Source organism: Cervus canadensis, chromosome 29 (genome assembly GCF_019320065.1).
Source record: "Cervus canadensis isolate Bull #8, Minnesota chromosome 29, ASM1932006v1, whole genome shotgun sequence".
NCBI classification, from domain to species: Eukaryota; Metazoa; Chordata; class Mammalia; order Artiodactyla; family Cervidae; genus Cervus; species Cervus canadensis.
In genome coordinates, this window is record NC_057414.1 from 14,166,681 (window position 1) to 14,193,695 (window position 27,015).

Consider the following 27,015-nt stretch of genomic DNA (forward strand, 5'->3'; position numbering starts at 1 on the left):
CAACAGTGTGTTTGCATACGATGTCATTGGCAGTTGAGCAAATTATTCCCTAAAATGGTTTAAATAATTCTCGGAATATGCATTTTACCATCCATTCATGAGGGAGCTTGCTATTTCAAAGAAAACTAGTGTGATTCTCTTCATAAGGAGATTTTTCTAATGCTTATTATCTACTCAGAATATATCTGGCTTCTTAAGTTTGGCTTCTGTTCTTTGGTGTTATCTTAAAGCGGGAGCAAACCTGAACTCTTAGCTGTTATCTTGCTTCATTTCCATTTGCTCTTTTTTGTGAGCAGCTGTGATGATACGTGGTGACCAACTTCAAGAAAAATGCCTCTGCCCTCTTTCTCTGGAAGCATTAAACTAGGGGAAGCTTTTCTTCCAGTGATTATTCTCATAGGTTGAATGCTCTTTAAGTTGCAATTGACAGAGTGCTTAGTGAAATGCTATATTTAGGAACTATTGTGTACCTATGTCTATTATCTGTTTCCTTTTCTCTTCCATGAGGTGGTGTTTCCATGGAAAAAGCGCATTTGTTGCTTAGGAGATTGCCCACTCCTGTCTTCTTGCTTATCTTTCCCATTTAGTCCCAGACAGGTTTGTAATATCATTCACAGTTGCTGTGGAGACTATTATGATGTCATGTGTGTGGAGCTATTATTTAAAGTGATGACTTAGCAGCCAGGTCTCCTGAAACAAGAAGAGCCCAGAGGCACGCACACGCACACACACACAAACACACTGCCCTGCTGGAATTCTTCTCGAAAGAATCCTGCTACAGATTTTTGAGGGAAAAAGTGCATCAGATTTTCTTTTCATAATTTAGTCAAACATACTTCTTCTCTCAAACAACTTGGCTTCTCAAACATCTAGGATTTAAATAGTGACAAGAAAAAGGGTGTACAACTTTTCTTACATAAGATACTACCTAGAACTGTAGCACTCCCTAGCAGAGCCAACTAATGTGTATGGAGGATACACCCAGATCTTTTCCTACAAGCTGGTCATTCTTTATTAGTGTAACTGGAAGTGAATACAGTAGCAGAGAGAATTCACTTACTCGTAACTATGCTAGAAATTTTGTTTTGCTAAATTATGTTCGAGATGGTTGGATGGCATCCCGGACTCAGTGGACGTGGGTTTGAGCAAACTCCGAGGGAGGGTGAAGGACAGGGAAGCCTGGCATGCTGCAGTCCATGGGATCACAAAGAGTTGGACACAAATGGGTGACTGAACAATGGAAGGGAAGATGGAAGGAGAGAGGACTGACATTCTGGTGAACTCTTCCTGTGGTGAGCAGCCAGCATCACCAGGACCTTCCTCCTGCCTCGTCTTCCCTCCCCTTGACCTCTGTTCTCCCCCATCGCCAACTGATGCGGGTGCTCCTGTCTCCCCTGTCTCGACCCCTGCTTCCTTCTCCCATCTCTCTCATCCCATCTTGTGCCTCATGTCTTAAAAGAATCGTCTCCTTGTCCCAACCAGCCTATGTATCAGAATCACGAGGGGAGCCTGATAAAATACAGATTCCTTGGTTCCTCTTCAGAGGTCTTGATTCCGAAGATTCAGAATGTGTCTCAGCAACTGACTTTTTAGCATGCTCTCTGGGTGATTCTGCTGTGCTGTCAAGCATGGGAGCACTGATCCGTGCTCACCGCCTCTTACGCCCTCCCTCCCTGTCCACCCACCCGCCCTCCTCCACCTGGTTTTCATCTCTCGCGCCAGTGGAGTCTCTGCCAGGGCCACTGCCGTCCTCCCAACTGCTGGGCGCAGGGGCGTGTGGGCCCACTGCTGAGCCCGGCACGCGGTGGTCACCCCCACTTTGGAACTGTCTTCCCCTTGGCACATGTGACACTCTGCTGTGCCTCTTTGACTGTTCCTTCTTGGCATCCTTTGTGGATTCTAATTTCTCATCCTTATCCTTAAATGTTGGTTCTCCCCAGGATACGGTGCTCAACCTTCTAGTCTTATTTCCCTACAGACTCTGGGTGGGCTTCCCAGGTGGCTCAGTGGTAAAGAATCTGCTTACCAAGCAGGAGACTCAGGTTTGATCCCTGGGGTTAGGAAGATCCCCTGGAGAAGGAAATGGTAACCCACTGCAATATTCTTGCCTGGATCCCATGGACAGAGGAGCCCGGTGGACTGCAGTCCATGGGGTCGCAGAGTCAGGCACGACTTAGTGACTCAACAACAACTGACTAAGAGCACTTTGTGTTGACATCCTGGTTCTGTTACTATGGGCTTACCATCAGGCAAGTTCAACAAAAATCCTGAAAGCCTCAGCCTGCAACTAAACAACAGACACTGAGCAATTTAATTTCACCCATTCTTATGGTATTATAACTACCACAGATGTGTTGATGACACCCACATGTTCCTACAGCCCTGACCATCTCTTACCTAAGCTCCAGATTCTCGCTGGAATTTCTGTGTGTAGACTCCTGTTCAGCCTTAACCTCAGTTTGTCCATAGATTTTCTTCTTCCCTAAATCATCTACATCACGTTTTCTCCCAGGAGAGATCCCACTGTCAAGCAGGCCAAAACTTGAAGCCATTGTCATCTAATTTTTGTTTTTTACCCTGAACATTATACATTGCCAAATCCTTCCAATTTTTCTCCTGATTATTTGATCATCTTTTCTTCTCTCTCAGCTTCAGCCCTTTATTATTACCCTTTGTGACAGGCTTTGAACAGTTCTGCCGGGTACCTAGCCATAATTCATGCTCTCGCCACCCCTGTTGGATGGTTAGAACTGTGAACTTAGAAAATATAGCTGCTTCATGCTGTATCCTCAGCATCTCGCTCAATGCCTGGCAGGTGATCAATAGGGTTAGATAAATGAAAGCGTGAGCCATTCAGCCCAGAGCGTCTTTGCAAATTTCTTACTTACAGATCAAATACGTGAAACGATGCGCTTTAGGGCTAGTGTTAAGCCTGAATTGCCAGCCACCAGATTGGCATTGGTATTAACTTGAGAATTTCCGCCCCTCTTCATGTCCCCAACACCAAACTAGGTCAGCTGGAAGCTTTCTCTCACACTGCAAGAGCCAGCTACTTTGCTTAAAAATGACCTTTCTCTAGTTTCATCGCCACAGATTGCAACTCGACACAATGAGTTACTCAGACTTGTGTTTTCTCTCCGGACCTATTCTGATTAGCAGTGAATTATAGGCGTGATCAGTGGGACTTAAGGCTTCTATGTCCTAAGAATCACTATGCATCTTCCTCGCTGAGTCTCTGATTTCTGGATTGGATCTGTCACAGAGTGGGAATACTTGCTGCAATAAAATATCATTGAAAAATTAAAGCCTGTCATCCCCCTCACCTCCCAGGCACAGGCAGAAAGCATAGCTCAGAGCAGCAAGCCCTTGTTCAATCAGATGATGACTCAGGAGAATTGAAAGTTTCCATCTTTTCCTTTGACATTATGGAAACTTCCCTCTGACCCTGCCCCTCCCTCTATAAAACCTGCTGGTTTTTCTGGCCCTTTGCTGGTTAACTGCCTTTGGAGTTTCTTGGAGAAAATGTGTCAACTTAAATAAGTGGTTATTAGCGTAGCCATGGGTGATAGGTGAAATTTGAGAGCCCATTTTTCAGCTACTGTGTTTAGGATTAAATCTGCAGTATTTTTCTTGGCTTAAGCCACTCTTCACAGAAAATCATCCACATAGAATATCTGTGAAAACGACTCTATGGCTGATTCATATCAATGTATGACAAAACCCACTGAAATGTTGTGAAGTAGTTAGCCTCCAACTAATAAAAAAAAATAAAATAAAATATAAAAAAAATAAATAAAGAGAAAAAACAAACCTATAGGCTTGTTTGCTGTATAACCTGCCACGTAGTAAACATAGCCATTCTAGCATGACCGCGACTACCCATGCTAATGAGGACAAGGATGGCGTGGCAATTTAAATCTTCAGATCACATGAGAATCTTGAATCACTCGGAATTATCTCTTTTCTTACTGTCAGACCGGCAGTCATTTGAGTTCTACAACCTCTCCTTTCCCAGGTTGCTTCCATGAAAAGTGCTAATGAGAGGCAGGATGGCCTAGAGGCAGGCGGAGGGAAGTGGAGCTGGAGGGTGAGGGAGACACCAGCTGGATGATCAGCTCCTGAAAGTGGTTTCCAAAAGCATCCTTGCGTTCGTCTGGCCTGCTGCGGAAGGCGAGCCAGTCACTTCTATTCTGCAGGCGTTAACTGAGGCCTCCTTCAGGCCAGCTTCTGCTCATGGGGCTGCAAGAAAAGTTGAGAAGGTAAACAAGTCATTGAATGCAAATGCCTGTAATAGAACCGCAGCCCCGATCAGGGTCGTGGGGAAACTGCACGTGCTGCAGGGTCAGAGGGCAGCCGTGACAGGCTTCACCTTCTGGCCTGTGAATGCTTTCTTCCAGGTTTCGTGTGATCAGAGGTTAATTTCTATTCTGGGCCTGAGGTCATTCTTCTGTCTTTGAAGAAACACGGGTGTTAGAGCGCATGGATGCCATGGGCCGGGAAGTATATGCAGCTGTCCTCACGGCCTCTGCAAGAGTGTCTCATGTTTGGGGGGACGTTGCCACCTATGCTCACTGCCTACACACTCTGCCTTATTTGGAACCTGCTGCCTTGACTGATGGTAGTCAACTGGAATCTCGGTAGTATAATTGACTGCATTTATTTGAGAAATTAGTTGTCCATTCCTGGTTACTTTCCTTCATTCTCTGATACTTTGTGACACATTTGGGGGTTGACTAAATATCACCAATTCTGTGCATAAGAAGGTTTACGAACATAAGCAGCTTTTCACTCACAAAACGGCTGCAGTTGAGGCTTGTTTGTTTGTTTCCAGTTGAGGAGGTTTTAATCTCTCGTGGGCTGACAGTTTCTAATATAAAACAAGTGTTCTCCCAAGTTTGAAGTAAGCGAGTGCTGGCTCTGCTCTGAGTGGGCTGAGAGAGCCTTGTCTGATACGTGTTCTTAGAGGACAGTGAATTCTGCGGTTACATTTTCTAAGCCAAAATAAGCCAAAGAAGTTGTCAGAGTATAACTTTAAGAGCATTGTTGGTTGCCAACGTCCCCAAAATCAGGATAATGGTCCTATGAACTCTATAAATGTCAGCAGTTGCGTAGGGACTCAACACAGTCCTGTGTTTCTGAATAATTCCGCAGTGTGTTATTTATCTGTCCTCAAATTCTGGAGACTGACTTGGTTTCACCAAGGAGAACAAAAAGTTCTGAACAAAAGACTGAAAGGCAATGAACTCTCCCTTTTAAACAATACATTGAGCGTGTTCTATTGGGCCCTTGTTCATCTTGCTACTTATTAGTCTTGGAGGTGAAGGATGGAAGGCAATGGATCACTTGATAAACCTGAGTCTGATCACTTCTGATCTCATTCCAGTGATGTTTCTCCAGAGAGAGCTTCAATAGGCGAGGTTAAAGAGGAAGGAAAGATGGAGCCTGCCAGAGTTCAGCTGGGCTCCTCATTTGCCTGTAGCTGTCACTATTTTTATTTTATTTATTATTATTATTATTTATTTAAAAAAATTACTTGTCCTTGCCTGTGTGTACTGGGTACTGGACTAAGTGCTGTGAATGTAGGCATTTGATGAAATGTTTCTTCTTTCTGGGGGCTTGGACTAAAGCAGAGTTGGGTTCAGGAGCATATAAAGGTCCTGGTATAACATAACTTTTCATTCCTTATGCCAAGAAACTGAGGCCCTCTGTCCTCTGCTTGATAGAATTTTGTGTCATAAACATCCTTCTTTTGAATGTAGCAGCCCTGCCCAGGCCAGGACAGATTTAAAGAAAGCAGAGTTGGGTTCAGGAGCATATAAAGGTCCTGGTATAACATAACTTTTCATTCCTTATGCCAAGAAACTGAGGCCCTCTGTCCTCTGATAGAATTTTGTGTCATAAACATCCTTCTTTTGAATGTAGCAGCCCTGCCCAGGCCAGGACAGATTTGGAAAAGCAGAGCTTCCAACAGTAAAGTGTTAAATGGATAGCGTCTCAGACACAGCAGAACTCTAGGCAAGGGTGGTCTGAGTCTCAGTGCTTTGCTTCTGACCTACTACTACTTCTTCCAACCATTTTGGACCTCCATTTCTTCCCTTTTTTTGGTTTTAAATTGAAGTACAGTTAACTCAAAATATTGTCTTAGTTTCTGGTGTCCAGCAAAATGACTCAGTTTTAAATGCATACATATACATATATTGGAGAAGGGCATGGCAGCCCACTCCAGTGTTCTTGCCTGGAGAATCCCAGGGACGGTGGAGCCTGGTGGGCTGCCGTCTACAGGGTTACACAGAGTCGGATATGACTGAAGCGACAGCAGCAGTTTACATATATACGTATATATACATACATATACATGTATATACACACACACATGTGGAAAAGAATCTGAAAAGGAAAACACATGCATATCTGTGCGTATTCATGCATATGTGCTCTTTTTCCGGTTCTCACATGCCATCACCTCTTCTCTGTGGCTGACATCCCGCTGGGTCTGTGCCGCATCTCTATCCGTCCCTCTTTAGTGGACGCTTAGGTTCTTCCCACGCCCTGGCTGTGGTAGACAGTGCTGCAGTGAACACTGGGGTGCATGTATCCTTTCCAAGTAGATTTTTCTCTGGATATATGCCAGGAGTGGGATTGTTGGAGCATACGGTACTTCTACTTTTTAAGTTTTTTAGGGACCCTCCATGCTGTGTTTCATAGTGACTACACTAATTTCCATTCCTACCAACAGTGTAGGAGGGATTCCTTTTCTCCACACCCTCTCCAGGTTTATTATTTATAGATTTTTTTTTTTTTTTTTTTTTGGTGGTGGACGTTTTGACTGGGGTTAGGAGATACTTCCATTGTGGTTTTGATTTATATTTCTGTGATAATTAGCAATGTTGAGCGTCTTTGCATGTGTCTATTGGCCACCTACATGTCTTCTTTGGAGAAAGTAGATCCCTATTGCTTATAGCTCTTTGGAGACCAAGACCCCCTTTGTTACCTATTTCCCCCCATCTCTCAGTCCTCACGGTCAGGAGACAGATTGGTGCCTTCCAAGAGTCTGTCCATTCTGTCTCACTCGTATTTCCGCAGTGCTGTAGCTGAGCCCTCTTCTCTCTGACCAGCCCCCAGCAGCAGAAGAGAACAGCTGGTCAGAAGTCTGTGCATCCTCTCTCCCTCTGTGTAAAACATTGTTAAGTCACCTGCATCTTCTCCCCTCTCAGATATACAACTCGCGTTCCTCTGACGTTTTCTCGCCAATTTCCTTTCCTAATCCTTGAACCACGCACGGCTCACGTCCTCCGGGAAGCGGCCTGTGGGCCCGCTTGTGGGCTCAGCAATCAGGGGTGGTGAGACAGCCCCGGCTGCCCTCAGCCGGGGGGCAGTCCTGCAGGCCCTCCACTCAGGATGGGGATGATGCAGAGGAATGAGATGAACAGCGGTACAGACTGTGTTTGTGTCCCCCGGCCCCAAACTCCTGTCTTGAAGCCCTCATCTCCAGCGTGATTATACTTGGAGAAGGACCCTCCAAGGAAGTAACGAATGTCACAGGAGGTCGTAGGCCAGGGCCTGACCTGACAGGCTTAATGACCGTGTGAGAAGAAGCCCCTCTTGCCCTCTCCCGCACATGCGTGCACCCAGAGAGGGCCGTGCAAGGACCACCCGGGAGGACGACTGTCGGCGAGCCGGGGAGAGGGTCCTTGCTGGAAACTGACCGCGCCACACCTCGACGGCGGACTTCCAGCTTCTCGAGCTGTGAGAGAGTGAAACCCTGTTGCTAAGCCAACCCGACTCTGGTCTTCTATTGCGGCAGCCCCAGCAGACAAATGCAAGCCGTTCCTGGGCAGTCCTTCACTGCTTCTCTCTGTCCGGATCCTCCCAAGGCTTGTTCCTGCAGAGCCCGCTAGGATCCTGAGTTCCCTACCTCCCCTGTGTTTCTGACCTACTTCTCCAGTAGAATATTTAAGACAGCATTTTCACTGGGGCATTTCCCTGTTACTGATATTGAGGAATCCATTATGCAGATGAGTTGGTTGAATCAGGCTTTTACCTGATGCTGTAGCTAGTTTTTTTTCCCACTGGAATTGATGTAGTCTGTAGTATATTCAAATCTATTTAATAATAAGCTATACCATGAGGACATTCTACATTATTATTAAAATATCAGGAATCATTGTCTGATGAGGTCTTCAGCATTATGTTTTAATTATACATAGAGAAAAAGAATTCTTAGGCTTCAAGTCAGGGTGTAATTTTTAAAAAATTATTTAAATTGACTTTGAAGCACCTTCCAGTCATTTGTTCAATGGTTAAATTCCCCAGAATGCCTGCTGTTTTCTCGCTAATTTTTTGACATGATTATCTTTCTGGAAACAGAGCAGCTATTTAACTCAGCTAGTACTGAACAGAAACTGATTATTCTCTTTTGATGTAACTGGAGTGGCTTAAATACTTACAGTCTTTTGTGTTAAGGTAAGATTAAAGCAGAGGAGAGAAGTGTTCTGTCTTACAGCTCAAAGTAAATATTTCAATATGAAGTGGGTATAATTTCTTTAGGAAAACATACGTAAAGGACAGGTCACTGTTTGTTCAGGAGCACAGCCTGAGAGGGAGACATAAGCGGTGCCTTACAGGGTTCTTTATTCCGAGCACCCTTTGACTCTGGTCATGATACATGACTGAGCAGAAGGCGAGGCTCAGTTATACCCTAGACTCTTCTTTCTGTAAATCAGAGGCTTGTCATTACCTTATCCGTAATCCGTATTCCTGTCGGAGTTCCTTTTTTGTTTTTTTTTTTTACATTTTCTCCCTTTACAGTTTTTTTACATTTTCTCCTTTTTATATTTTATGTTTTTTTAAACATCTTTTCAAATTAGAGGATAATTGCTTTACAATGATGTGTGTGTTTCTGCTACAGCAGTGTACGTCAGCTGTATGTATACATTTATCGCCTTCCTCTCGAGCCTCCCCACCCTCAATCCAGCCCCATCCCAGCCTCTAGGTCACCGCAGAGCACGCGCTGAGCCCTGCGCTACATGGCAGCTTCTGGTTCTGAGCTGCTTCAGTCATGTCAAACTCTTTACGGCCCCATGGGCTGTAGCCCACCAGGCTCCTCTGTCCATGAACTTCTCCAGGCAAGCATACTGGAGTGCATTGTTGTGCCCTCCTCCTGGGAATCTTCCTGACCCGGGCACTGAACCCCCATCTCTCATGTCTCCTGCACTGGCCGGTGGGTTCTTTACCACTAGCGCCCCCTGGGAAGCCGCCAGCAGCCCCCACTAGCTGTCTGCTTTATACACGGTACTGTGAGCATGTCAATGCTGCTCGCTCAGTCTGTCCCGCCTCCTTATCTCCCTGCTGTATCCACAGGGCCATTCTCTACATCTGCCCGGTTGGAGTTCTTTGTGAATTACAATCCATTTCAGTCATTGCAGCTTGTTAAAGGACTTAAGGCCACAGAAATGTGTACACCTTGAGAGGTTTAGGTAGAATTTAGACAAATTAGATCTTCTGAACTATTGGGCAGTGAGTTTTAGCAGCTCTCAAAAGCATCCCTGGGTATCCACTAGTTTCTGAAAAACAAAGATCCAGCAATAAAGGAGAGATCAATGTGCTATTAAAAAAATAATAAAGTCAGCAAGATTCATAACAGCTCTTGGGCTTCCTATTGACAGTGCCATTTGGAAGTCACTAAAGAATTTGCTCGAACTGGACTCCAGGCTTCAGACGTCTTCACTTTTGTTCAGGTGAAGGTGCAGAGCAGATTGCTCAGTAAGCCCTTTTCCATCAGAAAGGACTGTGGTGACAGTCTAGCTGTGTCCTTTTCATTGTCAGCCTCAGCTAGTTCATTCTGCAAATGACTAATGACCGATCCTAAGTAAAATTAAGTCATCTTGGCTCCAAATACCAGTATCTCCCAGGACTTCAGTGCTAACCCTGTCCATCCTTTCTAATAGGGCACTATTAGACTATAGACTTTAGACTATAGACTATAGACTTTCTAATAGGGCACTATAGACTCAGCATTTCTTATTTCTACTGTTCACCTTCTCTTCTCAGAACGGGGGCTCCACCCTCCAATTTGTCTCTTTCTGTCAACATTCGAAGGATCCCTCATGCAACTGCAGCAGACCTTTACGGAGTGAAGATGCTGTGCCCGCATTCACAGTTCAGAGCCGGTGTTCTGCCGGGAGAGTCAGGACCACAGTGAGAAGCGAGGCGAGGTCCGAGGCTCATGGAAAGGAAAAGCCGGCCTCTGTCTTGGAGAAGCTTACAGCCTGTTGGGGAGGGTGGTGTAAGGCATAGAATGAATGACTAGAAAACCAGTGTTCCATCAAATACTGGTTTAAGGAAACGTACCAAACTTCTTGCATATCCCTTCTCCTTAGAACCCCTCATGTTATCTTGGAAGAGAGAATGGTTAACGGGATGGTCACTTAATAACAAAATTAAGACAGTGTAACATGCTATGTATCTTCTGAAAATAAGTAATAGGTTCAGTTCAGTTCAGTTCAGTCACTCAGTCGTGTCCGACTCTTTGCGACCCCATGACTCTCTGCGACACCAGGCCTCCCTGTCCATCACCAACTCCCAGAGTTTACTCAAACTCATGTCCATTGAGTCGGTGATGCCATCCAGCCATCTCATCCTCTGTCATCCCCTTCTCCTCCTGCCCCCAATCCCTCCAGCATCAGGGTCTTTTCCAATGAGTCAACTCTTCACATGAGGTGGCCAAAGTATTGGAGTTTCAGCTTCAGCGTCAGTCCTTCCAATGAACACCCAGGACTGGTCTCCTTTAGGATGGACTGGTTGGATATCCGTGCCATCTTATTTGTTATTAATACTTCCTCTCACTTTTGCAATGCATCATTACAAAGACTAAGAAATGCTATATGGTATCTCCATCATTCTCCACAGCAAGGCTTGATAAATAGCCACAGAATGTTCACCTTCACTGTGCGGCCAAGTTACTTATAATCAGGCATCAACATACATTGTTAAGAGCTGAAAGAGCGGTAGGTACTTTGCATTCACGTCCATGTGGTTTATGAAAATCTCCCAAGTAAACAAGAGCAAGGTAACTATGAAGAAGGGTTATCTTTCGTTGCTGAGCTTGTGAATATTCTCTGTACTGTGGAAATAATTCTGACTCTGTCATGTCTCTGGATAATGATGCTTCTACATTCTACATGGGGCTTTTGTTTTTAAGATAAATAAGCTAGTATATCAGGCACAAGAGGCAACTGGAAATAAAACTGACTCAGCAACCTGCATGTTGTGTGAATATCACCTTTCTACCTTCACATAACGCATATCCCTTCTGCAGGTAACAGGCACACTGATGTTCAGGGAGCCCATGTGCAAGGGACTCTCAGGAGTCTTCTCCATCACCACACTTCAAAAGCATCAACTCTTCAGTGCTCAGCTTTCTTCTCAGTCCAACTTTCACATCCATACATGACCACTGGAAAAACCATAGCCTTGACTAGACGACCTTTGTTGGCAAAGTAATGTCTCTGCTTTTTAATATGTTGTCTAGGTTGGTCATAACTTTCCTTCCAAGGAGTAAGCGTCTTTTAATTTCAGGGCTGCAATCACCATCTGCAGTGATTTTGGAGCCCAAGAAAATAAAATCTGATACTGTTTCCACTGTTTCCCCATCTATTTGCCAGGAAGTGATGGGACCGAATACCATGATCTTAGTTTTCTGAATGTTGAACTTTAAGCCAACTTTTTCACTCTCCTCTTTCACTTTCATCAAGAGGCTCTTTAGTTCTTTTTCACTTTCTGCCATAAGGGTGGTGTCATCTGCATATCTGAGGTTATTGATATTTCTCTCGGCAATCTTGATTCTAGCTTGTGCTCCCTCCAGCCTTCAGTCTAATCAATTATACTCTAAGGATCATGAATACGCAGAGAGCTGGGTACCTGTTCCTGCAATTTAGGGAGCATTACAGTGTCCTGTGGTTCTTAGCAAATAGCACTGAGATGTGGTTGTAAAAAATTCAGCATCCCTCCCTGATCTCCCTCTCCCTCCCCCACCTCCCTCCCTCTCTCTCTCTCCCTCTCTCTCTCATGTCCCTAGCCCTGCTAACCTGCCAAATCTGCTGGGAGCCACTTATTGGCTGATCACTGCACTCAGCAATATACCTGCACAGCGACATACCCCTACAACAGAAGCATCCGACGTGTGTGAGCCTCCTCAGCCCGTGAGGAGTGTGACTTTGAGGCCTCCGGGGCCTTGGCTTCTGACTGTGCGGTGCTTTTCAGCCCTTACCCACTGGCGGGGGTGCTTATTTGCAGGTAGTTCCTGCTGCCATTGGGAATAGCTGCTTTATCTTGTGAATTGCATGGGTTTTACTCACTCTCAACCTCTTCACAAGTATGTTTTCTGGATTGGAAATTCACCTGAAGGGAGGAAGCTCGGGCCGTGCTCAGGTGATGCGCTGGGGTGGAGGCGCCCTGGGTCGGGGCCGGGACAGTGCCCCGAGAGCCTGCAGGCTCCTCCTGCGGAGCCCTCCTCGGAGCGCGTCCTCCTCACTCTCCCAAACCCCCTAGTCTTTGCAATGCCTCCCGGGCCCTGGAAGTCTTCATTTCAGTCTCATGGGAGTTGGTTTGTTTGTTTAGTTCTTTCTGTCTTCAACTGAATCGGGGCAGGGAGTGCAGAGGCTCTGTCAGGGTCTGGTCACCAATTATAAGTACACGAGAGGATCTCACAACAGGTTTGAGGTTCCACGTGCCCCAGGTCCACCTATGTGCTTGTTAGGGTCAGGGGCCCCGGAGCCCAGCAACAGAAGACCAAAGACCTCTTAGTCCTGTTCTTTATAGCAACGAGCAGCTTGGATGAGTCACTTGTCTCTATGAACATGACATTTGCTTCTTTACCTGAAAAACAGATGTAATGATGCATTCCACACTGGACTTCAATATGGATTCACTAAACTAGATAATGCGTGTAAATAGTTTGGTCTGGTACCTGAATCAAAGTAAATGGTCAGTAATCATTAATTAATCATAACTACTGTTTTATTATTTATGGTGCTGGTTTAGTCTCTAAGTTGTGTCCAACTCTTTGAGACCCCATGGACTGTAGGCTCCTCTGTCCATGAGATTTCCCACACAAGAATACTAAAGCTTCTTCCTTCTCTGGGGGTCTTCCTCACCCAGGGATTGAACCTGGGTCTCCTGAATTGCTTCCCTGGTGGTTCAGATGGTAACGTGTCTGCCTGCAATGCAGGAGGCCCAGGTTTGATCCCCGGGTCAGGAAGACCCCTGGAAAAGGATATGGCAACCTGCTCCAGTACTCTTGTCTGGAAAATTCCATGGACGGAGGAGCCTGGTAGGCTAAAGTCCATGGGATCACAAAGAGTCAGACATGACTGAGCGACTTCACTTTCACTTTCTTTCTCTTGAATTGCAGGCAGATTCTTTACCAACTGAGCCACCAGGAAAGCCCTTATCATTTATAGAACAGGTTATAAACATACCAGGAGGTTTTACTCTAAATGCATACATATAAAAATAAGGAAAAAATGCTTTATGTGAACCGTTACTCTAAGTTTCATGCTATATAATCCTTTGAATGTTGAGCATACTCAACCTTTGCATTTGCATTTATATTATTAATGCATTTATCTTGAGTTATTTCAGGTACCCTAAGCTTGTTTAGTACTTAATGATTCTTTCTGAGTAAGAGATAACCCTGTATGGTTTTCTTTCTATTCAATTCCCATTTTAAGAGTCCCAGTGTCATTATTTATGTCCTCCACGTAAGCCACAGTTGTTGAATGCAATTGGTCAAGGGGTGACAATCTCTCTTGCTTTTTCTTTCATTATTCAACCCGAGATGATGAAGGAATTTAGATCCTATATGGTCTAAATGTGTGATCAACATATTCATTGGATAATACACAAAAACACACTGGAGATATATGTAGATATGTAGATCACTTATATACACATTATAAACATATTGTGTTTTAGTTTCCTAGACTTGCTGTAACAAATTATCACAAACTTGATGACTTAAAATATCAAAAAATCTATTTCCTCACCATTCTAGAGACCAGAAGTCCAAAACTAAGATATCACAGAGCAAGGCTCTCGCTGCCGACTCAAGGAAAGAATTTGTTCTTGCCTCCTGTAGCTTCTGTGGCTCCAGGAATCCCTTGGCTTGAGGCTGCATAACTCCATTCCTGCCTCTCTCTTCCCATGGACTTCCTCTCTGTGTTTCAAATCTCTCTCTGCTTTTTTCTTTTAAGAGCCCTTTCATTAGATTTAGGGTATACCCAGATAGGGCTTCCTCGTGGCTCAGTGGTAAAGGACCTGCTTACCAATACAAGAGACACGGGTTCAATCCCTGGGTTGGGAAGATCCCCTGGAGAAGGAAATGGCAACCCACTCCAGTATTCTTGCTTGAGAAATCCCATGGACAGAGGAACCTGGTGGGTTAGAGTCCATGGGATCGCAAAGAGTCAGACACAACTTAGTGGTAAATAACAACAACCCATTTAGAGAGTAGACAAAACCCGCAGGGGATGATAGAAAGAGGAAAACAGCTAGTCCTTACCTTGTGCATCATCCCAAGTGTCTTATCACCTGCTCACTGTGAACTTACGATGGTGTCAATGAATAAGTGAAGTATTATATGTGATGTCAGCCTCAGGATGCATTTGATTTACTATTAGTATGCCACATGTGAGGACCAGACTCCCAAAGAGGTGAAGTTACTTCATGAAGTTCACCCAGGCCAGGATGAGATTTGAACTTACGCCTGCTCACCAGAAATCTGCTTGTTCTGCCATATCAGGTTACAAGCTAATTAAGGCAGGTGCCTGGTCCTGCCCCAATTCAAGCTCCCTGGGCTCCTGGATGTGCAACCTCAGAAGCTAGAGGAACACTTGAGATGCTGAGCAGCCTTGGAACCAAGATTTCTGTTCAGAGGCTTCAGAAAAAGCCCCCTTAGACGGAGAAGTGTCTAGAAGTCTGTTTATCTTGAGAAGATCTGGGTGTGAGTCCTGCTTAGACTTCTTACTTGCTGTCCAGTTCTTGGCAAGTCCATTCGTGCCTCTGATCCATCTGTGCGTCTGTAAATTAGAACCTTAGCACCCGTCTTGCTTCCGACAAGCATGATGATAGTCAAGAGACACTGTAAAAATAGCTGTACCGATGTTAAGATGTGATCAGGAGGAGGTGTATGAAGTCAGAGATAGACAGCTCCTTGCATGATGAGTTCCACAACCCAAAGACTTCAGCACTGCCTGTCCACCCACCCACCAGGCCCTCAGCTCTGCTCCACGCACTTAAACTCTGCCACGGTGCTGGGCTGCGTCTCTAACTCCGTTTATGATGGGACAGTGATGACAGGATTTGCAAGGCCAGTGTCTTCACTGACACCTGAACTCACATAAATCGTCTCACACTGTGCATAGCCCTAAGAAGATGCCTGGTAAATATTTGTTGCTTAAATGGAAGAGTGGACGCATGCCTCCGGGACTGTTTTCAGTGAGCTGTGAGATTAGGCTCCCCAGGTGGTGCTAGTGGTAAAGAACTGGCCTGCCTGTGCAGGGTACATAAGAGACAAAGGTTTGATGCCAGGGTCGGGAAGATCCCCTGGGGGAGGGCATGGCAACCCACTCCAGTGTTCTTGCCTGGAGAATCCCATGGAGAGAGGAGCCTGGCAGGCTACAGTCCATGGGGTCGCTAAAAATCGAACGCGACTGAAGTGACTTATCAGCAGCAACAGGGGGTTACTGCCATCCTCTCAGGGACTATAAAGTCTGAACTTGCAGGCATCCTTGTCCGTGACTGTGCCTGCCCGGGCAGCTCAGGGCAGGCTCAGGGGGCAGGACCGGGTGGCAGGCCTGCAGCCCTCCTCTGTCGGGCAGGCCAGGGGCCCCCCTGAAACCCACACCGACACTCAGCATCCCCCGGTGGTGGAAGTGCCTCCCCAAGGCCAGGCGTCCCCCGCAGTCCTGCTTATCATCTGGCTTTTTCCCTCTGTCAGCTATTTTTGGATGTTGCCCTCTGGACCAGTCATCATGATGCTGGATTTTGAGTTGTCAGCCAGAAGTTCTGAGTATTCTTGACCCTTTTCCCGGGGAGGCATGCCAGGAGAGGCGTGTTCCTCACCACTTGTCACTGTCCATGCTTTGCCCTGGCAAGCAGGACACGCATGCCCCCGATCACCTCTAGTCCTTGGCCTTGTGCCTGAAATGAAGCGGTTGCTTCTTGACAATGCCCCACTCTCCCCCACCATGTACTTCTCACTGGAGATAGATTTGGTTGCATTCTCTGTTATGAGTTCACTGGTGCACATAATCGCATCTCCCTCGACTTGCAGTCCAGAGATGTCATTATCATGTGACTTGACTGTCCCAAGGCCAAAAATCCGATAAAGATGACTTGCCAGCCTTGTTATGCATGCTGTTCCTTTTCCATAGCTTGTTGCCAGCCCAGGTATCGCTCTTTGGGGGCAGAGTCACAAGTTAATTGAAATGCTGCCACATTGCATCTCACGGAGAATCCTTTCTCTAACACGCGTGACTGGTTATGTCTCTGTGTAGAAATTCTCCTCTTCTGCTGTGCAAAGCGTAAGTGGAAATATAAAGTCATGGAGAACAGGGACTTTATTCTTGATTGGAGTGAAAATGTGACAGAAACAGGACTCTGGTTGAGAAAGTGCTTCGGTGGTTGTCAGCACTTTCCTCTAACAGAGTGATGCAATTTTTAAAAATGTTTTCTTTTTTTTTAAATCATCCTCCTGCACTTTATATACTTCAGTTGATGTTAAGAAGATGAACTGAGTAGATGGCAAAGAACAATTCTTAAAATATGTGAATACCAAATGTAAGATAAAAAACATAATTGCAGTTTAGACTTCAGATTTATTTGAAAAGGGGATAATGATAGTAATTACCCAGTTTGAGTTTTGTAGAAGGCTAATTAGATCCCCAAAGCATTTGTATGCACAAGGAAAACCATAAATACAAAAGACCATCTGGTCCTTATCAGCTTACAACACTAACACTGTCTGTAATTATTTTTTTTACATTGTTTTGATGTTGACATTTCACGGAGCGATACATTCTACCCCGGTTAGGGAAACCTACTTTTCTGAAGACCTGGGGGTTTGCCCCCATGCTCCTAATAAAAGTTTTAGGGTTCCACAGGCAAAAGAGACACTGCTTTTGAGAAATAGGTAAACATCCATTCATTATACCTATTGTTCCAGAAATGTGTTGTTTATAAACTTGTCTGGTTTATCTGTCTTGTCTTGTTAATGACTTCATCTTCCAAATACTTGGATTCAGTTAGGTTTTTGGGTTTTGTTTATAGGTACAATGGGGAGTGACAGGTTGAGCTGTGTTGTAGGGCACAAATGAGCAGCATCTCTTTGTCACCTTCTTTAGTTAGCTCTGTACCTGGCAATTTGGAGATTCCAAATTAACATGATCTGTTTTCATGTTCATTGTCTGTCTCCCTCACTGCAATGTCAGCTTAAAAAGGGCAGAGATTTTGTCTTATTTATTTTATTTTATCTCCTACCTTTTATAATAGTACCTGGTACATGTTAGATATTCCATAGCTATTTGTTCAAGTGAATTAAGAAATGAAGTAGAATGCATGATTTCAATTTCAGGATGTTTATGTTTTGCTATCAGATGTTACATAATAAACCACCCCCAAAGTTCCCTGGTGGCTCAGATGATAAAGAATCTGCCTGCAATATAGGAGACTCAGGAGATACAGGTTTGATCCCTGGGTCAGGAAGATCCCCTGGAGAAGGGAATAGCTACCCACTCCAATATTCTTGCTTGAGAAATCCCATGAACAGAGGAGCCTGGCAGGCTGCAGTCCATGGGGTCACAAAGAGTTGGACACAGCAGCAATTAACAAACACACAAAGTTACATGGCTTGAAACAACTAATATTTCATTAGATCTTAAGATTTCGTTAGCTTAGGATTTGTGCATGACTCCACTGGGAGTTCTTTTTTCTGCATGGTGTTGATGGAGGCCAGTTGGTGGTACTTAGCTGGCAGATGAACTGGTCTGGAAGGTCCAAGAGAGCTTTATCATATATAGTCCTTGAGGGTATGGATGGAAAATTGTGAATTGAAAGTGTTAGTTGCTCAGTTATGCCCAATCTTTGTGACCCTGTGGACAGTAGCCCTCCAGGCTCCTCTGTCCATGAAATTCTCCAGGCAAGAATACTGAAGTGGGTTGCCATTTCCTTCTCCAGGATGGATAGAAGGCTTGACTCAACTGGGACTTTTGATCCTAGCATCTACATGGGTTTTCCATGTGGCTTGGGCTTCCCACAGGGTTGTGACACTCGGTTTTAAGAGGGCGAAACAAGAGGTGCTGATTGTCTGAGAGGATAGGCATGGAATGGACATAACACCCCTTTCACCATATGTAAATATTTAGGTGAGTCCCTGAAGTCAGCCCAGATTCAGTGGGAGGATAGCTGATTCCTCTTTCAGTAGCGAAAGTAATTGCAGCCATCTTGAATCTGTCACACCATCCAGTTTGAAAGCATAGTTACTGAACAACCTAAAAGACATATTGAGGTGAGAGTGGTGTGTGCTATATATGTGAATATCACATGAATACAGTGTAGGAAATCCGCAGTTTGAGGTAAGACTTCACGGAGCCCATGGGTGAGTTGTTTTTGTTTTTGTTTTAACTTTTTATTTTGTATTCAGGTAGAGCCAATTGACAGTGTTGTGATAGTTACAGGTGAAAGTGAAGGGGCTCAGCCATGTATATACATGCATCCATTCTCCCCCAAACTCCCCTCCCATCCAGACTGCCACATGACATTGAGCAGAGTTTCATGTGCTATAGAATAGGTTCTTGTGGGTTATCCATTTTAAATAGAGCATCCTAAACTCCCTAACTACCTCTTACCTACTCTGGCCACTGTAAATTCATTCTCTAAGTCTGTAAGTCTCTTTCTGTTTTGTAAGTAAGTTCATTTGTATCATTTCTTTTTAGATTCCACTATAAGGGATGCCATGTGATATTCTCTCTCTGACTTCCTTCACTCAGTATGACACTCTCTAAGTCCATCCATGTTTCTGCAGATGGCATTATTTCATTCTTTTTAATGGCTGAGTACTATTCCATTGCATATATGTGCTCCATCTTCTTTACCCATTCCTTTATCGATGGGCATTTAAGGTGCTTCCATGTCCTGGCTGTTGTAAACAGTGCTGCAGTGAGCACTGAGGTACATGCGTCCTTTCAGATCATCTTTTCTCTGGATACATGTCCAGCAGTGGGATTGCAGTGTCATGTAGTAGCTCTGTTTGAGTTTTTAAGGAACCTCCATACTGTTCTCCAGAGTGAACCAATTTACATTCCTGCCAACAGTGTAGGAGGGTTCCCTGCTCTCCACACCCTCGCCAGCATTTACTGGTTGTGGATTCTTTGATCATAGTCATTCTGGCTGGTGTGAGGTGAATCTCATTGTAATTTTTATTTGCTTTTCTCTAATAATTAGCAATGCTGAACATCTTTTCATGTGCTTCTTGGCCATCTGTATGTCTTCTTTGGGAAATGTCTGTTTAGGTCTTCTGCCCATTTGTTGATTCGGTTGTTTATTTCAACCTTGTTAAGCATCATGAGCTGTTTGTAAATTTTGGAGACTAATCCCTTGTCCATCACATCATTTGCAAATATTTTCTCTTGATCTGTGGGTTGTCATTTCATTTTGTTTATTATTTTCTTTGCTGTGCAAAAGCTTTTGAATTTAAGTAGGTCCCATTGGTTTATTTTTGTTTTTATTTCCATTATTCTGGGAGACAGATCAAAGAAGATATTGCTGTGGTTTATATCAGAGAGTGTTCTGCCTATGTTTTCCTTGAGTTTTGCAGTGTCCAGTCTCACCTTTAGACCCTTAATCCGTTTTGAGTTCAGTTTTGTGTGTAGAGAAGGATCTAATTTCATTTTTTCACATGTAGCTGTCCAACTTTCCCAGCCCCGTTTGTTGAAGAGACTGTCTTTCCAACATTGTTTAGTCTTGCCTCCTCTGTCGTAGACTGACCGCAGGTGCATAGCCCATGAGTGAGTTTTAACCTGAGCCTGAGCGAAAGGAGAAGGCTTCAAAAGCTGAAAATGGTGAAGGAAGGCATTCCCAAAGAATGAACGTTTGCTAAAACATGGGTGTAGAACCAGGATCGTCAACAGTAATAGCATTTCTTTATTTAGAAGCTGTTGGTATACAGTGAATTAGAGGTAACAGGACATAACCAACACCATTTTTGGAAAGACACTATTGGAAGCAATGTATATATGTATTTTTGAATCATTTTCTGTGAAATACTGACTGCTACCTCTCCTTACAGAATCCCTTGCTGAGAATTATCTCTCAGAATTGTGCTAAAAAGAGGCTTTATTAGACTTGCTCTGCTTTCTTCTTTCTGATGACAACTAGGACAATTCCTATTTTCTTTGTTTTATTGGCTTCTGGAGGCTCAGACCCAAAAGTGAAACTCTGGCAGTTATGTTCAGCCTTCCACTGGCATTTTTGCACTATCTCCTTTTCTTTGATCCTTGTATTTTAATTCTCTTTCTGTTTTACTAGTTCATTGTGTGACGTCTTGCTTTAATCTACCTCTGTGTCCGCAAAATAAATTAAGCAAACAAGAGCTTAGTGCTTATGTAAATTGTTAGAGTTAGGAAAAGTTATAGAAATCATAATAAACAAATAACATAGATCCTTATTTAAAGAGAATATATCATTTAGTTTAGGATCCAGGTACAGGAAGATGTTAAGAAAAACAATAAACTTGAAGAATGGGCTTCAGATGAGATAATTGCTAGAAATAAGATGAACAAGGTGAATTGTGGTCACCTGATTGAGTCCTTGAATGCTAGGATGAAGAAGCCAGTGTCAGCTGGAAAATTGGAAAAGTCTGACATCAGCATGACAAAGTATTTCAAACTGATACAGTGTGTACATTTCTCAAGGAGTTGAATTTTCACATGGAGTTTTTCTTCTAAATTATTTCCTCATTCAGAGAGTAACTCAGAATTCTTACAACATTTTTCATTCCCCTGAGCTGAGCAGCAGTCTCTGCTGGGAGGTCTGGGAGGTATCAGGACCAATAAGATAACATTTTGTAGTTTCAGCCAAGTGCGGAGTAGATTTGGAGAGACAGCAGTTTGGTTTATCACCGACCAGCAGCCTATCAAATAAGTTATATTACCTTTATCATATCTCTATATCTTAATTTTTCTGGCTTTCTAAACAAGGAACACAGGAAATTGTAGACATCTGTCTCATGTTTGGTGGGGCAAATAGATGCTCCAGCACGAGCAGGGATTTTTAGTAAATGTCAAATGAGCAGAGCAGGAAATCACTGCAGGGGCTGATAATGTGCTTCTCTCCCGTGCTGTGCCTCCGCCCTGTGTGCGGGACTCTCGAGAACTCTAGAGTAGGTAGTCATGCTCCTCTCCAGGGCATCTTCCCAATCCAGGGATTGAACCCAGGTCTCCTGCACTGCAGGCAGATTCTTTAGCATCTGACTCACCAGGGAAGCCCTTCATGAAAAGTCTATTTAGACCCATTTCACTGGTACACTTGGATATAAAAAAAAATCCACTTCTCCCGTGGTTAGAATAGCCTGAATGGAGATTTCAGTAAAAAGCACCTGGTAATGTCCCAGGAAGAGGAAAGTGGTTCAAGACACCAGGGATACCGGAGGCTGAGAAGGCATGTTTGTCTTCATTCTGATGGCTTGGTCTGCCATGTCTGTTCTGACGAGTGGAGGGGTGAGTGGGGTAGGAAGATAGTAAAGTTCTTTCTGGGTCGTAGAGCAGATAGCAGATGAATCATGTTGCCCTATTTTTGTTGGGAGAAATGAGACTTTCTGCAAAGAAGGGACATGAAGACAAGGACTTGAAGGGTGGCTACTGTCTCTGATGCCGCTGGAAACCATAGCGGACACTTCGACGGTGCATTGCGTGCTTGGCCTCCTTGACTGCCCTTCATGGCCGTGGGTGCTGTGGCTGCTCTGCAGGCCCCTCAGGGCCATGGCCCCATCCCTTCTGCTTCTGGGAGTGCTGGCCGCTGATGGCCCTCAGCAGATTCCAACTCTGGGAATGGTCTTAGCTGAAGAGAGCCACCTGGCTCTCCCAAACAGTTTGCCTCCAGGGATATGCCAAGACCCACTTCCCTCAAGGTCAAGCAGCTCTGCAGGCTCATCTTGCCTCCAGAGTGGTCTCTGGATCTGCTGAGGCCTGACCTGCTCCTGTTACAGCCCTGTGACTGTTGATCCCAAGAGGGCCCCCAGTAAACCATCTACACACAAACCTTCGTCCCAGTCTGTTTCCTGGGAATCGTTGTTGTTCAGTTGCTCAGTCGAGTCTGACTCTGCGACCCCATGGACCACAGCACACCAGGCCTCCCTGTCCCTCACCATCTCCTGAAGTTTGTCCAAGTTCATGTCCATTGAATCAGTGGTGCCATCCAACCATCTCATCTCTGCTGTCCTCGTCTCCTTTTGCCTTCAGTCTATCCCAGCATCAAGGTTTTTTCCAATGAGTCGACTTTTCACATCAGGTAACCAAGGTATTGGAGTTTCAGCATCAGTCCTTCCAGTGAGTATTCATTATTCAATGAGCTTCCTGGGGGACCTGCCCAAAACGCAGGCTGCCCTTAAAATTGTTTTCCAGAACCAGGTCCTAGAATCAGTTGGAGACATACTTTTGACCTGGGACCAATAGCAGTCATGAAGATGCACATTTAAGTGCAGCCTGTGATAACTCCACAGTTGAAAGACATCACAAGACCACAGGGATCACCCAGGATTGCTGCAAATATCCCTGGGTGACCCCTTTCCTTCTGTCTCCCATCCCTGCTCTCTTCAGTCCTGTTCGGAGTCCCTTTCCATCTATTCATCTTTATAATTCAGCTTCATATACCTGCCCAGCAAGGCATAAAAGGTGATATTTGTCTTTCATACCTAGTGTGTGCAACAGTGTCTGGGCGTGTGATGAAACAGGTCTCACCCTGGATTGTGATGAAAACCATCATTTCTCACTAATTATGAAGAATATAGGATCACTGGCTCTATTGATTTCCATTAACTTGTAGAGAGTTATGAACCTCAAAATGGAAGTCCACAGCTACCAATACCTCAGGATGGTATTTTATAGCAAGCAAGACTCTAGAGAGTACCATAAAAATCAGCCTTTGATGCTCGTCTGAGGGTTTATGACTTAAAAAAATTGCTCGTGCTTTATCTGCAAATGCCTCCCAGCCACCCTTGGGAAGACTGACCTGACAGAGGCAGAGGCTACACCTGAGTTGAATGCAGGGCTCAAGAAGTCTTCTGGAATTGGCTGTTGGCTTTCTCCGCTCCCGTTTTCTTGTACCTGTTGTTGAGGGCCTATCTCCTTGTCGTGTTGCCAGCAAGTATCAAGTCTGGACATCCATCCCGCATATTTTGGAAAGATCCCCCCGAAAGCTACAGAGCAGGCATCAACATCTCAGCTGAGTGCCTTGTTGTTCAGACTCTGATCTCAGAAGGCTTCACAGATTTGCCATGTGGTGCAAATGATAGCAAATGAAGGAAAATGGACCTTGTATCCCCATGAAGCCAGGTCAGTCTGTCTTAGCTATGTTTTCATATCAGAGATCTAGATATGAGATACTTACAGGTTAAATTAAAGTCATAATTTCTTTTCTCATTACCTTTTCTTCTTTGTTCATCAAGCACTGATTGAACACCCATTTTGCACTGTTGTGTATGTGACCTTTTCCTTTGTTGCCTTTTGCTTTCTCCCTTGTCACTTTATTCCTAGAGCAAATAAGTGAAGAGGAAGTCAGGTCCTTTCGGGGAGACTACCGAGTGCTTCTCTTTGTGTGGGGATGAGCGCTGTCATCAGACCCCCCCGGAGGTTGAAGTGTGAGAGAAGGAGTGAGCAGGTCCACAGAGAGCCCAGAGAGTCATCTTCTGTCATCACCACTGAGTGCATAACCTTCAACAACCAGGATGCTGGTGTCAGCTCTGCTCTCCAGGTAGCAGAAGCCAGCTAGGAATCAGAGAAGGAGCTCTGTATGGTCTTGAGGGAGATTTGTTCCAGCCTGTGGCAGAAACTTATGAACTATTCCTCCTGCTTGACAAGAACTTAGCTTTCTAGTGGCTTGTGTCTTCCAGATACAGGTACAGATACAGTGTCCATCTACTGTGTGGGGACTTCCTGGCAGATTTTAATACTCCATGTTCCTTTTCTAGCCTCCCCACATACTTCCGTCCTTCTATTTGCACTCTGCGTTGCCCCCAGCCCTTGTCATGCCAACATGCAGGCATGGCCAGGTCCCTGTACTGTTGCTTATTGATTACATAGGGGTAGTGGTTCATTAGCACAGAGACTTTGAAATCAGACAGCCCTAGATGGCGGATGTGCTGCTGGTAATATTAGCTGTCACACACTCAAACACACACATACCTGAAGACCTGATTTATAGTGCTTGCTGATTTCCATGGTGTTAATACTCCCACCGAAAGCAGGAGGAGAAAGGGACACCAGAGGATGAGATGGTTGGATGGCATCACCAACTCGGTGGACATGAGTTTGGGTAAACTCCGGGAGTTGGTGAAGGACAGGGAGGCCTCGCGTGCTGCAGTCCATGGGGTCGCAAAGAGTGGGACACGACTGAGCGACTGAACTGAACTGAACGGAATACTCCCACCGTGGCCAGGTTTAAGGTACCCAAGTGAAATCACTCAGTGCAGTTAGCAAAAGATGAGATCACAGTTGAGTCTCACGCGCTGGTACCAGACACCATCGGTCCTAGGATTGGGCCCTTTTCAGCCCTGGGAGACATTACTTACCCTCTCCACGCCCCATGTCCCTCACATGTGAAATGAGGTTGATATGAAAATAATTGCTTCAAAGGGCTATTGTGAGAATTCAATGATATTTCACATACAGAATTTAGGTAAGCAGGATGGACATCATAACCTTTCAGTGACCGATACCTAGTTAGCTAGGAGAGCTGCTGCTGCTGCTAAGTCGCTTCAGTCGTGTCCGACTCTGTGCGACCCCACAGATGGCGGCCCCCCGGGCTCCTCTGCCCACAGGACTCTCCAGGCAAGAATACTGGAGTGGGCTGTCATTTCCCTCTCCCAGCTAGGAGTGCTAGGCACCTTTGTCTCATCAGCAATCCAACTCTTTCTCCCTCTGGAATGAGCATTACTTCGGGTGAACTTTGGGTTTCCCAGGTGGCTCAGTGGTGAAAGAATACACCTGTGATGTGGGATCCACAGGAGCCTCGGGTTTGATCCCAGGGTTAGGAAGATCCCCTGGCGAAGGACATGGCAACCTAACTCCAGTGTTCTTGCCTGGAGAATCCCATGGACAGAGGAGCCTGGGGGGCTACCGTCCATGGGGTTGCAAATAGTTGAACACAGCTGAAGCAACTTAGCATGCACACGTGCACACTGGTGACCTTTAGTATAAACCAACCCAGCTCATAGTGTTGGCTTCAGTTATGGAAAGAGACTGGCCTCCTCTGGCTTAGGGGACTCAGTTGAGAAGCAAAGTAGGGCTGGCAACCCGGACCATCTCCTGTTGTTCCATCATCCTGTCTGACCCCATGGACTATAGTCTGCCAGGCTCCTCTGTCCATGGGATTCTCCAGGCAAGAATACTGAAGTGGGTTGCCATGCCCTCCTCCAGGGGATCTTCCCAACCCAGGGATCAAACCTGCATCTCATGTCTCCTGGCTTGGCAGGCAGGTTCTTTACCTCTAGTGCCATCTGGGAAGCCCTATTCAATGGCCACTGTTCTCAAAAGAGACACACAGTGTAGGGAGGATACTTGAGCAGTTGTAGCAGGTTCGATCCCTGGGTCGGGGAGTTCCCCTGGAGAAGGAAATGGCAACCCACTCCAGTATTCTTCCCAGGGAAATCCCATGGAAGAGGAGCCTAGTGGGCTATAGTCTATGAGGTTGCAAAATAGTCAGACTGAACTTAGCAACTCAACAATGATAACAATAGAGTCACAATAGGAGGGGTCTGAGTCTTTTAATATGAATTAAGATCTAATTTTTAATTCTCAGAATCCAGTGGCATGGCCCCTTTCCATAGAGTTCTGCCTTGGTTAATCAGAGTCAGGAGGTGCACACTCAGTTTCTGGAAACAGAGCCAATGATGAGAGCAGAGGCCTCCGCCAGGAGAGTGGATGCTCCACTGCACACTTCCAGGTTTCCCGGTTTTTCCTCCCAGTCTTCTCACCTCCTCTGGATTGCGTGGGGGAATGAGCGTGGAACAGGTCAGCCTTTGTCTCCCTTAGGCAGCATCAAAGCTGTGCTTGTCAAGTCTTAGCCAACTCCAAAATTTCTAAGATTTTGAATGCTGACATCTAAGTGATGCTTTGGCTTAAAGAAATGGAAATGGACTTGATAATTTGCATAGTGTATTCATTTTAATTCCCTATCTTCCTGTCTGGACTGTAAGCTCTTTGAATGTAAGGGACTTACTCATGTATGCCCCAATATTGTCTAACATATAGCCTCACTGTAGTCACACCAGCAATCTTAGGAGGGAGATGCTGTTATCATTCCTTTTACATATGTATTAAAATGCAGTGTTTCTAACCCTCTGGAAACAGTGACAGACTTTATTTTCTTGGGCTCCAAAATCACTGCAGATGGTGACTGCAGCCATGAAATTGAAAGACACTTGCTCCCTGGAAGAAAAGTTATGACCAACCTAGACAGCATATTAAAAAGCAGAGACATTACTTTGCCAACAAAGATCCATCTAGTCAAACCTGTGGTTTTTCCAGTAGTCATATATGGATGTGAGAGTTGGACCATAAAGAAAGCTGAGCGCTGAAGAATTGATGCTTTTGAACTGTGGTTTTGGAGAAGACTCCTGAGAGTCACTTGGACTTCAAGGAGATCAAACCAGTCAATCCTAAAGGAAATCAGTCCTGAATACTCATTGGAAGCACTGATGCTGAAACTCCAATACTTTGGCCACCTGATGCAAAGAGCCGACAC

At 45.0% G+C, this 27,015-nt stretch overlaps 1 protein-coding gene across 11 annotated transcripts in view; it reads left to right on the forward strand.

Annotated features, from left to right (window-relative positions):
- The window catches only part of FAT3 (FAT atypical cadherin 3), a 761,607-nt gene that overhangs the window by 445,525 nt on the left and 289,067 nt on the right, over positions 1 to 27,015 (forward strand). Inside the window, exon 4 of one of the 11 annotated variants that reach the window (XM_043451909.1) lies at positions 23,808 to 23,893. The exons of the other annotated variants lie outside the window; for them this stretch is intronic. Within the exon in view, the coding sequence (XP_043307844.1) occupies positions 23,808 to 23,878 (71 nt within the window). The 3' untranslated portion in view covers positions 23,879 to 23,893. Of the gene's footprint in view, positions 1 to 23,807; positions 23,894 to 27,015 lie in introns of those variants that run through there. 11 annotated transcript variants of the gene reach the window in all.